The sequence below is a fragment of the Sodiomyces alkalinus genome, assembly GCF_003711515.1.
Source record: "Sodiomyces alkalinus F11 unplaced genomic scaffold SODALscaffold_13, whole genome shotgun sequence".
Taxonomy (NCBI): domain Eukaryota; kingdom Fungi; phylum Ascomycota; class Sordariomycetes; order Glomerellales; family Plectosphaerellaceae; genus Sodiomyces; species Sodiomyces alkalinus.
Genome location: NW_021167091.1, coordinates 704,824 through 720,032, shown reverse-complemented (window position 1 = coordinate 720,032; position 15,209 = coordinate 704,824). Strand labels below are relative to the sequence as shown.

The following is a 15,209-nucleotide window of genomic DNA, read 5'->3' as shown; positions in this document are numbered from 1 at the left end:
TACTTCACCTTTACCTTATAATCGGCCTAACTCTTATTAAAGTAAACTAGGATATCGTTAATATAAGCAGTAATAAAGTCGTCTAAAAAGCGCTATAATATCTTATTAATATATCGCTAGAAAGTCGCGGGAGCCTCATTTAGGCCGAATAGGTAGATAAGCTATTCGAAAAGCCTAAACCGAGTTCGGAACACGGTCTTATATTTATATCCTAAGGCTATCCTAATCTTATAAAAGGCGGCGACTACGTCGAGCTTTATAAATTATTTTACTTAGCTTTGGTTTTATAGTATCTTAGCAATTAGGGGAAACAGATAATAGTCTCGCTTAGTAATCGCGTTTAACGCTTAATAGTTATAATAAAATTAAAGTCCTCCGCCTAGCTTTCTTATAAAAAGGATAGGAGCCGTGGCTTCTAAACTACTAGCATGGATAAATCCTTTATTTATTAAATCGGTAAGTATTTTCCGTAATACTAAGAGTTCTTCTCTTAATATATTATAGAGCGGCCTTTAAGAAAGCGATAATTTCTTACCGTCGCTTTCGGGTATAAGGTTTACCTTATAGTCGACTCCTAATTAGTATAGCGGTAATTAATTAGCCTTATCGGGCGCGAATAGGTCGCCGAATTCTCGTAGTAACTCTTCGGGCATAAAGTCTTTCGGGTCTATTAGTTATTTCTTATATAACGCTTTTTCGATATCCCTTAGGCTTACTCCTTAAATTAAGACTTCCTTACCCTTCTATTATAGTCGTCGAATAATACCCGCGAATATAGATCCCGTAACTAAATAGGCGTTACGGATAGCTTATACTCTAGTAGGTTCCTTTTCGTGATAAAGTCGTATATTTAATCCGGCTACTCCGTAGTAAAGCTATTTATTGTTAGCATAGTACGTTATATTATTTTATTCTATCTAGGGCCTCTCGAGGAATATATCTTAGTTAAGCCTAGGTATTATATATACGAATATCCTATCGCTTTTATATAATCTATACGCCACGTATCGCACGTTAATAAACCGCTATAGGTTATTCGACACGCCTAGTAACCACGGGCGCGTAATAAGAGCAAAATCGATAAAACTATCGGGATAGAGACTATAACTACTACCTCCCTCCCGGGATACTATCGTAGCAGCACTATAGTACCGGCGCTATGGTATAGCCGGAAGAGTTATACGATAGCGTCGCCCCGACCTTAACTATACAGAATTCGTAACGGATCCACTTTTCGTAATATAAGCGCTCCCCCCCCCGCCCGTGGCAGGACGTAACGCGGAACCGATATAAGACCGAAAGGGGACTATCACGCCCCCCGGAACTAAGAGTAACTAAAATTAACGCAGAAATTTAGGCCCTACTAGCTAACAGAAATACGATTAATTAGATTATGGAGCTAGTAAAGGAACTAATCACGATACGTAGCACCTATAAGGACGCCGGTATAACACTACTAACGCACCTGCACGCTACCGTTTATTATATTATCCGAGAGGAAGAAAAAGGATAAACGGTATACAAAAAACCTAGGCTAATATCGTAGCCCGGGCTCCCGTACCGGCACCGCTATAGGACCCTATACCCCTTAAAATAATCCCCGCTAGGTATTACTAGGAACTAATCATCCGCTAAGGAACCCTCCCCGAAAACCAGCCCCTTAAGGACAGGACCCTAAAGGAGATTATCTAAGCTATAAACGCCACGATTACCCGACACGATACCGTAGCGGCACGGAAGCTATTAAGCGGAGATATCTACCTTACCTTTACCGAAAGGGTATAATAATAGGCCACCTATAAGGAATAATAGATTAAGAAGGCCTTTAGTAAAGGAGGCACCCTGGCCGTATATACCTACCCTATACTAGCTAAGGCTATCCCCCGGGAGGTCCTTAACGCCCTATTCGAAAAAGACCTACTAGTATCCCTATAGGATATAAACCCTAAGGCAAAAATTATCAAAGTAAAATAACGGGTACCCCGCCGCGGTACTAGTACGGTAGCGCTCCTCCTTATCGAATCGGCTTCGCCGGAAAGGGTAGCGAGCCTTATCCGGAATACCCTTCTTTTTAAGGGGGACAGCTATATCTATACGGTAACATTAAGCTTCCGTAGATTAATAACCACTTTACCCTTACGTATCCCGTTAATAATACACTAGACTATAAACACGGGATATACGAAAGGAGTAGGCTTACGTTACTATATTATTCTACCTGCCTTATATATATTATTAAACTTACTATTAAGATAAGCCCTATTATTGGCACTAAGCTAATATAGATAAGAATATAGGCTTATACCTTATTAGTTATGAACTAAGTCGATACGTATTCGCTTATCAGGTAATAGCAGAATAATACCTTTATCGCGCTATATATTAAACCCCTCGAGTAACTTATAGACCCTCCGGGCCTTATCGGGCTTTATAGTATAGATATAAACTCCGTCTTTTATTTTAACCTTAGGGATATCGTTAGGCTATTTAGGATTAATCGTGCTATACTTCTCTTTATCTACTTCCGGCTTAGCCTACTATTATACTATAGAGTCGGCGATATAAGAGAGCTTATCGTAAAGGTCGTTTAAAATACGCCGCGTAAGATTTAATTCCTCGAACTCTTCGCTATTAACTGCTATTAGTATATAGGCGTTAGCCTACTCAACGGGCTCTGCGTTATCGTTATCCTAGGAGTCTATAATATAGCCTACTCTATTATTTCGATAAACCGTATAATCCTTATCGCTATTATTAACGTAATAGATTACCTTAGGAGTATAGGCGTTATATATATAACGTAGTATAGTATACTTAGGATCGGGCTTAAAGTAGTACTTATATTCTATAGATAGACTAGTATAGCGTACTAGGATAAGAGTTAAAGAGATCGGCGAGATAAATACTATCTACGCTACTATTACCCTACGGATATGACGTCCTATAGACTTCTTATAATACTACGAAATCTGTATCTTTATACTATAATATTCTATAACCCGTAACTAGCCCGAGAAATAAAGTATATTAATACTATAAGTACTAAAACACACTGCTCCTACTAGTATCCTGGCTTCTAACCGGTTATCCACCTATACCGTGACGGTAAAATACACTAGAATAGGCACGTTCTATATATAACCGTTAATATAGACATTAAATACAGTAATTTCTTTAACAATAGTCTTTCCGGCGATACCGTGTATCGGATTGTACTCTTGGCAATCCGGCCCATTACATAACCGAAAAAGACTATAGTCTGTTCGATATAAACTACTACCTACTCGGCATACTAGTATATCTAATTCGTTTAAACAGGCACTACGGCGGGCGTATAGGGACGAATACTATATAGATAAGATTTACGGCTTTAGAAGCCTGGATATTCAGTGGTTTATTAAGCTAGGCTTTATAGATCAGTACGTTAATACTTACTAGCTAATCTACTAGTATAAAGGCTATTTTAGGGTATCTCGATAAGGCTTTAGCGATAATTACCTTCTCTAACAGAAAATATAAGTTAGATTTTATAGTATCATTATATACTCCCCTATTTCTATCGATTCTATCCGCGCAACTTTATCTTTTAATTCCTCTATATAAATAACAGTAAGGGAAGATATTCTTTTTACGGCGTATTAACGCGCTGTTAAGATATTAAGGCTAGAAGTTGGCCACTACTACTAGAATTATTATTATAGCACCTCACTAATAAAGGTAGGGTAGTATTAATGTCTTATCACGTCCCTCTATATCTTATAATATCCCTTGATATCTTATTATAGTATCCCTTACTAACCCATCGACTATACCACTACGGTAGGAACTTCCAGTGATATATCTTCGCATATAGCAATCACGTTAAGTATCAAGACGATGAAATCAGCCGGATTAACTAGATCTTTATTTATTTAACTAAGGTTTTGGATAACAGAAAGCGGATCTTTATATTTATCACCCCTATCACTATCCTCGACGATAAGAAAGAAATCTTAGGTCTACTAAAGGTCGAGTACTAATACTACGAACCCCTAATTATCGGCATTAATTTAATCTTACCTACTAAGCTTTATATCGTGCGTATCGATAGCGATACAGTAGTTTAGGTAAACTAGCAAGTCCAGTAGCTCTAGGTAAGACAGTCCTCTTCTCCTATATTCCTTATCTATATAAATAGAAGTCTACCTTACTTACTAAGATAAGTATCTCTAGATCTAAAACTGCCCGCCTTCTACTATCCCTTAGCCTCGACTTCAGTATACGGTATACGGTAGGTTACCTACTCTAGTCTACTTATTACCCTACCTTCTAGATTCTAATTTATGACTAATAAATAGCTAGTTAATAATACTAATTATAATTAAAGATTATCTATACCTTCGGTACCTGTCTATATCGCCCGTGGTAACTTACCCTAGTCTATCTTCTAGATGTATAACTACCCACCTAACTAATAATACAACCTAGAACGCTTAAGTCGTTATTAATAAGGTAGGCCGTATATATCACGATTAGTACCTAGGTACGAAGGAAGACTTAGAGTCTATCACTAGAGGTGTGGGAGAGTACTATCGACGGGAACTTAGTTAGGTAGAGAGAGGGAGGGTAGTAATTATTATAGAACCTGAGTCGGGTGTTAGCGAAAGTTAGGTTACCTAGTTAAGGTGGTTAAACTTAAGGTACTAGGCAGAGGAAATTACCACTAATCATATTTTTCTACTTACTAGCTAATAGACGTTAAGGTGCTTCTAAAAAGTGACGAGTACGTACCTAGCAATATTAACCGTATTAACCCACTTTTAAGCCGCGCAACAGCAGAAAATTCCATAACGATTGACCTATCCAGTAACTGTTACTGATTTAGTAACTATTTATCTAATAGTTACGATAAATCTTTTAGCAACCCTCGCCAGTCAGCATAACTGCATACAACTATACCTTTCCCCTATATTTTCCCGGTAAGATATTCACTAATGCCCTGCTTAACGAAGAGATCTATGTTAAGGACCCGCCTAGTTAGTAGTTACTCTAGACGGCTACGGGCCTTAAAGCCCACAATTAACTCGAGCACCTTTTAAAGTAACGCCCTCCTATATAATGTAGAGGGATTTAAAGACTACGCCGAGCGTTATATAGCCTCCGCCGTTCCCTAAAGCTATAGCACTAATAGTTCTTTTCCGTACTAGGTAAGTACGGTTTAAAGTAATTAACCGAAGATAATTATGTCTTCAAAAACGAGGTCCTGATTACTTTCTTTTACGTTAACGATATTATCTTAATCTACTATACGGAATATAAATCTATAGCTAATACCCTAGTAAAATAGATACAGAAAAGCTTTTACATTAGGTATTTATGACTAATTAAGTGGTTCCTTAGAATCCACGTAGGACGCGATCGTTAATAATATAAGCTATAGTTATCGCTTAATAACTATATCACCGATAAGATAAAGGTATTATAGGTAGATTATAGAGGTTATGGAGTTAAAAGCCCTTTTCTTTATCCTAATATTCTATAACCTGCCGACTAATAAGTCTCCGAAGAATTAATCTATCTATATCTTCAGGAGGTCGGTTTTATTAAGTACGCCGCCTATTAGACCCGGCCTAATATCTTCAAAGCCGCTTTAAGACTTACCGAATTTAGCAGTAACCTTTTAAAATAGTATCACGAAGCTGCCGATAAGTGCCTAAAGTATCTCGGCTCGATAAAAACCCTATACCTTTATTTTAGACTACGTAAAGACTACTAAAAGCCCGCACTCTTCTATACCTCCGATACCGCCTTCGCGGATAATCATAAGACTAGGTATAGCTCGCAGGGTTATATAACCCTCCTATTTAGGGGTCTTATAGACTAAAAGGCAATTAAGTAAATAAGCGTTATAATCTCTAGTACTAAAGCCGAGCTTATAGCACTTTCTGCTACTACTAGTTAGTATATCGTGATAAGACGTTTAATAAAGAACCTAATATTAACCTTTAAGGAGGAATCACAAATAGTATACTACGATAATTAATAAACTAAGTAACTACTAGAATCCCTTAAGCCGTAGGTTACCTTAAAATTATAGTATCTTAATATCCACGCCTTTTAGATTCGATTAACCGTTTAAAAGGGGACTATCTTAATTAATTAGATCCCTACTAACGATATAGTTAGCGATAGCCTTATAAACGTACTCTTACCGTAAATTTATAGGGAGTTTATATATCTGCTTAGTAAAGAGGTTCCGCCGAAATAGGATTAAAGTAATTAATAGGGACGATATCCTTCTATTATGTTTTAATTAAAGGAAAACGGTTAATTAGACCGTTATTTTAAGTGTTTTTATACCCCTATAGACTATTATTTAGGTACTATTTTTAATACTTTTTAACTGTTTTTTTAGCTTTAACGCCTATAACGCCGTTAATTAATACCTAGGCCCGATTTACCCTGTATTTTAAGCATTAATTTAACGAGTAGAATAGTTAGGATGAATCCTACTATTCTATGGGGGGGGGGTATTAGATACCTATAACCACCTTATTAAGGTGTGATAAACTATATTATATTAGACGTGTGGAGTACCTCGATTCTATGTATTCATAGTTATTTCCCCTGCTTTTTCTTAATAGTTAGATATCTCTATACCCGTGCTACGCCCCACTTATATTAGTTCGTTGGGACTCACTAGCCTATAAGCTAGTGCTGGACAGTTGTATCGCTAGGATAGTTAAATCGACACTTTTTTACGATTTTAAAGCTATTTATAACTATTACGATAATATAACCTAGTAACCTATACCCTATATAGTATATAGCTTATCTAATTGCTTAGCCCTTACCTAAGCCCTAGCTATCTTTATAGCGTCTTTGCCTACCTTTTTATATACTCTTTATCTCTTTAAATGCGTAGTCTCCACGACGCTCTGCCTTTATAACCTTATCCTTATCGCGTTATTTAGTTACCCTACACGCCTCTTCTGCTCTTAAAATACCTCTATGCTATAGCTAGATATTCCTAGTAGCGCGGCGTTAGTGGCTAATAGCCTTAGCTAGCTTTATACGCACGAGGTCCCTTTTTACTTAGATTAGTTCGGACGTTAAAGATACGACCCCTTAATAAAGGTTATCACTTTACGCTACGTAGTAAGATCTAATTCCGCCTTATTACGTAAACTACGCCTAATTCTACGGGCAGAATAATATATCTAATAAAGGCTTACTAGCGTTACCGGGTGCAAGGACCTATTAGAAGGGGTAGGAGGCGGGGTGGGTATCGGAGGTCTACGTTCTTCTAACTACTATAGGATAATCTAAGGGTTAAATAGATAGATCCCTGTTTTTCTAAAGGCCGAAAGAATTGTTAACTACTTAAACGCCTACTTATATACGCCCTTAAGTAATAAAAGGAATTCGAGCTTCGTGATATTAATGACTTTATCGCGAATTAGCTGGTTAAGGGCTTTAGCGTAATAATACTTTAGAGACTAGAAAATAGTAACGTTAAGCGGTTAAAGTATATAGGTTAGGTAAGGGGGTAATCTAAAAGGGATAATATCGTGATCGTTATAATATTATATAAATTCATGCGTATAGTAGGACCTATACTTATCTAGAATTAATAGCCGCTTCTCGCTAATAGATACCTTCTTAGAGTACTTATCAAAATACTTTAGCTAATCTAGGCTAATCTATTATATAGTTAGCGGGAGACTTTATAGTAAAATAAGGTATAGCTAACTTAGTCGTTAGTGTATCTAGTTAGCGATAAAGCCGTTATTATCCCATTAGCTATTTCTTCTAGTTTATACTATTACCGTATATAGATTTTACCGCTTAAAATCAGGAAAACAGGAATAATAACGCTAGCCGCTACGATAGCTTTAATTGTTATTATAGACTCCTTATTCTATAGGGTCCTAAAATAATAGGATTTATTCCGTTTAGTAACTATAACCTAATCTTTACTTATCTTAATCTAAAAGCCGGTCTTATCTATATTCTAGATATATTCTGGTAGGATTCTGTTTTCCTATATAACCTCCCGTAATTAGTTAAAGTATTAAAAAACCCGTTCGGAATCCTTAGTAGTCTAACGGTTCGTATCTATCTTCTTTTACTTCCTTTTAAAGTAGCTATACTATTAGATAAACCGCGTAACCTATTATCGACTAATAGTAAAGGCGGGACAGTCTTTTTTATCGTAACACGCCTATAAAACCGCGTTTATAGTATTAGTCATAAACTCGGGTTGAACTGTAAGGTTAATACTATTAAGACGGTCGATATAACGCTATAGGACTTTTTCTTCTAGCTTTAAAAGCTTCGAATTAGGTGATCTACGGCTAGTTTAAGCCGGGCGGTCCTAAAGACGCGACCGGAGCTTATATAGGGGGATTTCGAAGTAACGCGCCACCGTTATAACTTTAGCGTTAGGGAATTACTTTATAAGTTCAAAAGCTATAACGACACGAGATTCTATATTAACAAAAGGTTAAAATAGGTTATTATTATAGATAAAAACGCGGTTATTATAAATAGCTTTTAAAAAGTGGCGATTTAATTGTCCTGGCGATATAACTGTCTAGCACCAGCTTATAGGCTGGTGAGTTCCAACGAACCAATATAAGTGGGGCGTGGCACGGGTAAAGTATCACAAACTTCACTTAGATGAATACATATATAATTCCGCGTACCTTATTTGTGTTCTGACATATGTTATCCCTTTACGGTGACGCTGTATTCGACAACTAGCACCAAGTCGTCGACCAACACTTGCACCCAATCAGCTTCATCCTTAGAGGCCTCGGTGGCTTGAAGGTCGGCACTCCAACTTGTATTACCCAGGCGATACACAAGCTGACGTCCTACTTTCTATACCAGGAGGTAATCAGGAAGGCGAGATCGCTTTTCCCGCTGCGTTCCGCTCTATGCCCGTGTCGAGTTTTGGATAGCGCAGCATGAAGGGGAGAGGCGCAGTCCATTCTCGCAGAATTCCGTACATATGTTCATTTAGGACAACGGTTGATCTTGGTTATCGGAGGTGCTCCTTGACGTTTCGTACTCTTTACAATCTCCCATTATTACACGCATCCCACTTTTGGCCGCGGACACCCGAAGCCGACACAAACGTACATGCAGATTCAACACAAGAGAACCAGCTCCCGGGCTTTCGATTTCGGACTCACGCCCGATAGCAAACTCATCCATTGTCCCGGCAAAGATGCATGCTCGCCGCCGCCCCGTATCCGTTTCTGTGGACCCTGTATCTCTCGTCATATCGGAATGCATTTCGATCACCACTACGATCCAGAAACATGCACACTCGCCGCATTCTTCAGTCTCCGCCATCCTGGGAGGTAGTCCCAGCCAGGTCCCGATTGCGCGGCCTAGTCTCGCAGCACACAGCCAGGACACGTCCATTACCCTGGACAACGAGGATACTATTGAGCCTGGTCCTACGAACAGATGGGGTCTTCGAGGCAAACGAGGCAAGAGCATCCAGGACCACCCTTTAATGGCGGGCTTCGGAAGACTTCGACTTGAACTTGCTTCCATACGAGGTGCGAGATTCCCCGTACTCTTGCTAGACGGCGAGCTAACAGGCCTAGATATTCATGCGTTTGATGCACTGTCCCTATTGAATCCGTTTCTTTTAGTGCTACAGAGCAAACGAACAGCGGCGCCGGTCACTATCCTGACCCTAAGTGCTCTGCGAAAGTTTCTAGCATACGGGTTTGTGTGTCCGTCATCTCCACGATTTAATCTTGCCATGCAGGCCTTGACGGCTGCCGTTACGCGGTGCCAGTTCGACACCAGCGACCCTGGACAAGTCGAAGTGGTTCTTCTCATGATCTTGCATTTGATGGAGGATATGATGTCGGGCCCCGGCGGGAACATGCTGAGCGACGAGAGTGTGTGCGATATGATGGGCCGCGGCCTTGCTATCTGCTCCCAGCCACGATTTTCCCCGGTTCTACGACGCACTGCCGAGGCCGTTATGGTGCGAATGTGTCAGATTATATTTGAAGATGTGAAGCACCTAGCAGAGGTTGAGGGAGAGACCAACCCTGATGCCCTGGTCTCCGATACCAATGGAGGTATCGGCAGTGTGATGATAAATCTGGGACCGGCCGGGTCAATTGGCGGTTCGCACTCCGCTGCCAAGGTTGATGCGCCCACAGCACGGCAAACCACCGACGCCAGAGGGCACGAGAATGATGAGGCGCGTGCTGACTTCTCGGACAAAAGCAGCATGGAAATTGAGGGGGGAATTGGGGACGATGATGCTCAGTCTCTTGACCTTCGGCCCTACTCACTCCCAACTGTCCGGGAGTTATTCAGGGTCCTCGTCAATTTTCTGAACCCCGACGACCGCCAACACACAGATACAATGAGGGTCATGGCTCTGCGCATCATCCATGTTGCCTTGGAAGTATCCGGCCCGCTGATTACACGACATCCAACTCTTGCTCTGATTGCCGAAGATCAGCTGTGCTGTTATCTTTTTCAACTCGTCCGTTCTGACAATATGGCCATTCTGCACGAGTCCCTGATTGTTGCGGGTACGCTTTTGGCAACGTGCCGCAGTGTTCTCAAGCTGCAACAGGAGCTTTTTCTCTCCTATCTCGTTGTCTGTCTGCATTCCTCTGTGGAGATACCGCGAGAACCAGCCATTGAACCGGCCCTCTATGCTGGCATCCCCCAGGCCCCGAAACTCGCAAGGAAGCCATCTTCGCAGGCAAATAGTGGTCGCTCAACCCCTGTGCCTGTTAAAGACCGTCAAAAGCTTGGTCTTGAAGGCGGCGCGAGGAAGCCGGACGCGCGTCAAGCAATGGTGGAAACCGTTGGAGTTTTGTCAAGGATACCAACATTCATGACGGAGCTTTTCGTCAACTATGACTGCGATCCAGACAGAGCAGATCTTTGTGAAGATCTTATCGGGCTCCTTTCCAGGAACGCTTTGCCTGACTCCGCGACTTGGAGCACAACGAGTGTCCCTCCACTATGTCTGGATGCCCTTCTCCGATATATTCAGTTCATGGCTGAGCGTCTCGACCAGGAGCGTGTTCCCGAGAATTACCCCGACGTAGTCAACTTAAGGGAGCAGCGGCGAAGAAAACGGATAATCATCAAAGGAGCCGAGAAGTTCAACGACAACGCGAAGGAGGGTTTACAATACCTCCAAGCTCAGGGCATCATTGAGGATATTCAAAATCCTGTCCTGGTGGCGAAGTTTCTGAGAGGAACGTCTCGAGTGAACAAAAAGAAACTCGGCGAGTATTTGTCGAAGAAGGGGAGCGAAAGTGTTCTTGAGGCATACATGGATACCTTCAATTTTACCGACAAGAGAGCCGATGAAGCTTTGAGGTCTCTATTAGAGACCTTCCGGCTCCCTGGCGAGTCGCCGCTCATTGCAAGGATCGTCACATCTTTCGCTGATCGATACTGCACAAAGGCAGCGCCCGCCGAGGTGGCCAACAAGGACGCGGCTTTCGTCCTAACTTACGCCATCATCATGCTCAATACGGACCAGCATAATCCAAACGTCAAATCTTCCAAGAGAATGTCACTTGAGGACTTTTCTAGAAACCTGCGAGGTGTGAATGACGGCGGAGATTTTTCACCGGAGTATCTTGAGAAGATATATAACTCGATCAAAACGAATGAAATCATTCTTCCGGACGAGCACGACAACAAGCATGCCTTTGATTATGCCTGGCGGGAACTCTTGATGAAGAGTGAATCAGCCGGTCCCATTCTTCTCTGCAACACCAACATCTACGATGCCGATATGTTCACCACCACGTGGCGTCCCATCGTGTCGACTTTGTCCTATGTGTTCATGTCAGCTACTGACGATGCTGTCTTCGCCCGCGTTGTTACGGGCTTCGACGAGTGCGCCAGGATCGCGACCAAATACGGCAATACAGAGGCGCTGGACCAGATCGTCTATTCGTTGAGCCACATGACGACTATCGCCACTGAGACAGCTTCCAATACCAGCCTGAATACCGAAGTACAGGCAGGTGACAATAGTGTCATGGTAAGCGAGCTAGCAGTCAAGCTAGGCCGGGACTTCAGGGCGCAACTGGCCTTGCTCGTACTGTTTAGGGTCGTCACGGGAAGTGAAGGTCTGCTGCGAAAGGGCTGGCAATATGTACGCGCCTATTCATTATTCCTTTTTCCGACGACAACTGACAGGCATGCAGGTTATTCGTATATGGCTAAACCTTTTCGTCAACTCTCTCATCCCCCCTTACTTCTCAACTGCGTCACCACTCACGGTTATCACTTCCATTCCGCTGCAGACCCCGTCGCAAGTTATAGACCGAGCCTCCAAAACAGCCGACACGAGTTTTTTCTCGGCATTCACATCGTATATATCGAGCTACGCGGCTGATGAACCCCCCGAACCGTCCGACGAGGAGCTCGAGAGCACGCTGTGCACGGTCGACTGTGTGAACTCTTGTGACATGGGCGTCGTATTTGCGAACATTGCGTGAGTGGTGGTAGTGTCATGGCAACACACACACACAGGTGCTGATAATCTTGGTTCACAGCAAAATCGGGACAGAAGACCTTGGGCCATTGGTTGACGCCTTGCTCGCAACCCTGCCAAGCGAGCAGAACGCGACAATGATAACCCTTAAACCAGAGGCCGTCTCTTCGGCGCCGCAGCGTGATCTCGGAGAGCATGACAACTACTACGATCCCACCCTGTTGTTTGCTTTAGAATTCGTCACCAGTCTCGCATTGCGAGATAATGACACTATCGGGTCCTTTGGGGCCAAGGTCGTGGAGGCTCTCCAGGTGATCCTACGGGATGCGAATCAACATCACATCGTTACGGTTTCAAGGGCGACATACTACCTCTTTTGCCTTCTCCGTGCAAGCTACGTGTGTATCTCCGAAGCACCATTACCAAGATCGCCTGAAAAACTAACATTTTCCACTAGCAGGCTCATGATTACATCAATGTTCCCGTACTTCTGCACTCCATAGCCAGCTTTTCGGAGGACTCTTTGTCGAAGTCATCCATGTTGGTTGTGCAAGGCTTGAAGGCATGCATTGATGATCCGGGGCCCTTGCGACACGAGATCATGACCTCCCCGGATTTCTGGGTCATTATGAGAGCTCTCGCATCCAGGTATGAGGCTGCGTCCGTGGTCTTCGAGCTTCTCGAGCGTGCCTGTACCGGCGTGCCGCCAACTATCATGGCCAACAACTACGAGGCTGCGATTCTTCTGCTTGGAGAGTTTTCTTCAGCAGCTGGTCATGCGATGCTCGCGGAGCGAAGAAAAGCACAGAAACACCACATATCCGATGAGGGAGAGTTGCAACGCGCTAAGTAGGTTTCGTGTTAAGCATATGTCCCACGGCTTGTTGCTAACTTGCAGTGATAGTGAAACCATGTCTCGGGGAGTCCAAGGCGTTGCAACGATGTATAAGATGACGACTCGAATTCCAGAGTTGATGGAGCAATCGCACTTGGAGAGCGGTGAAGGTACGTCGCATTACCCATCGACCTGAAGTTGTATACCTGCGACTAACCCCTGTGGCAGCTTGGTCGGCGTATTGGCTACCAATTCTCAGTGCTCTAGCGATGCATTGCACTAATCCCTGCCGAGATGTTCGACTACTGGCCTTCACTTCACTGCAAAGGTCACTTCTATCACCCAGCGTTACATGCCGTGATCATCGGGAGTGGACTGCCATCTTCAGTGAGGTCCTATTTCCATTGGTCCATAAATTACTGAAACCCGAAGTTTTCTCCTCTGATCGAGATGGAATGGGTGAGATACGCGTGCAAGCGGTGTCACTACTCTGCAAAGTATTCCTTCGGTACCTCGTTCTCCTCTCGGCCTGGGATGGCATGCTGGATCTCTGGGTAAAGATCATTGAAATCATGGACAGATTGATGAACAGCGGTCAAGCCGACAGTCTGGTATGTCCATCACCTATGATGCCAGGATGTGTTGTGAACAGTTGCGACTGACCTAAGTTACCGCAGGAGGACGCCGTGAGAGAAAACTTAAAGAACGTCATTCTCTTTATGGCGAGCAATGGGTACATGGTTTCCCGTGGTGAGGGTGTAGATAAGAAGCTCGTTTGGGATGAGACATGGAAGCGCATCGATCGCTTCATGCCTGATTTGAAAGGGGACATGGTTTTGGATGAGCCGAGAACAGGGGACGACCAGGTCTCGCTGAAACCTGAGCTCAGTCCATCCGACCAGATTCACAGGACATGCTAAGCAACAAGCAAGATGGCTAGATTGGGGGTGTCAGATGCCCACAGCCACCTTATCGAGGTGGCACAACCTATACTATATTAGACGTGTTGTCAGAACACAAATAAGGTACGCGGAATTGTGTGTGTATTCATCTAAGTGAAGTTTGTGATACTTTATGGGGATGTCTAACTATAGGGGAAAAGCAGGGGAAATGACTATGGATATATAGGATCGAGGTACTTTATATATCTAATATAGTATGGTTTGTTATACACCGATAAGGTGGCTATAGGTATCTAATATCCCCCCCTAGAAATGCAGGATTGATCCTGACTATTCTGCTTAAATTAAAGCCGTAAATCTAGGGTAAAATAGGCCTAGATTTAAATTAACGGCGTTAAAGGCGTTAAAGCTAAAAGCAGTTAAAAAGTATTAAAAACAGTAGCCTAAATAATAGTCTATAAGGCATAAAAACACTTAAAATAACGGTCTAATTAACCGTTTTCCTTTAATTAAAACGTAATAGAAGGGCGTTATCCCTGTTAATTCCTTTAATCCTATCTAGCCAGGACCTTTATACTAAGTAGATATATAAACTCCTTGTGTTTTTATAGTAGGAGTACCTTTATAAGGCTAGCGCTAACTATATTATTAGTAGGGATCTAATAAATCGAGATAGTCTCCTTTTAAATAGTTTATTAGATCTATAAGGCGTGGATATTAAGATACTTTAATTTTAAGGTAACCTACGGCCTAAGGGATTCTAGCAACTACTTAGTTTATTAATTATCGTAGTATACTATTAATAGTTCCTCCTTAAAGGTTAAGGTTAAGTCCTTTATTAAACGCCTTATCGTGATATACTACCTAATAGTAGCAGAAAGCGTTATAAGCGCGGCTTCTATACTAGAGGTTATAACGCTTATTTACTTATTTACCTTTTAGTTTATAGGACCCCCGAATAGCAGTGTAGTATACCCTT

The 15,209-nt window shown here is 42.2% G+C and overlaps 1 protein-coding gene across 1 annotated transcript; it reads left to right on the top strand.

The window, feature by feature from the left end:
- The first annotated feature begins 8,751 nt into the window (after positions 1-8,751).
- SODALDRAFT_329445 (Sec7 domain-containing protein) lies at positions 8,752-14,360 on the top strand. The gene is made up of 9 exons (XM_028610941.1): positions 8,752-8,811; positions 8,875-9,554; positions 9,603-12,151; positions 12,204-12,493; positions 12,555-12,891; positions 12,951-13,342; positions 13,398-13,498; positions 13,557-13,939; positions 14,006-14,360. Exons 2-9 carry the CDS (start codon positions 9,215-9,217, stop codon positions 14,246-14,248), a joined length of 4,635 nt encoding a protein of 1,544 aa, XP_028462637.1. The 5' UTR covers positions 8,752-8,811; positions 8,875-9,214; the 3' UTR covers positions 14,249-14,360.
- Positions 14,361-15,209: the final 849 nt, after the last annotated feature.

Coding starts and splice junctions, on each gene's coding strand:
- SODALDRAFT_329445 (XM_028610941.1), top strand. CDS start 9,215: ATGCATGCTCGCCGCCGCCCCGTATCCGTTTCTGTGGACCCTGTATCT. Junction 12,152..12,203: donor TGCGAAAGGGCTGGCAATAT/GTACGCGCCTAT, acceptor ACAGGCATGCAG/GTTATTCGTATATGGCTAAA. Junction 12,494..12,554: donor GTCGTATTTGCGAACATTGC/GTGAGTGGTGGT, acceptor CTTGGTTCACAG/CAAAATCGGGACAGAAGACC.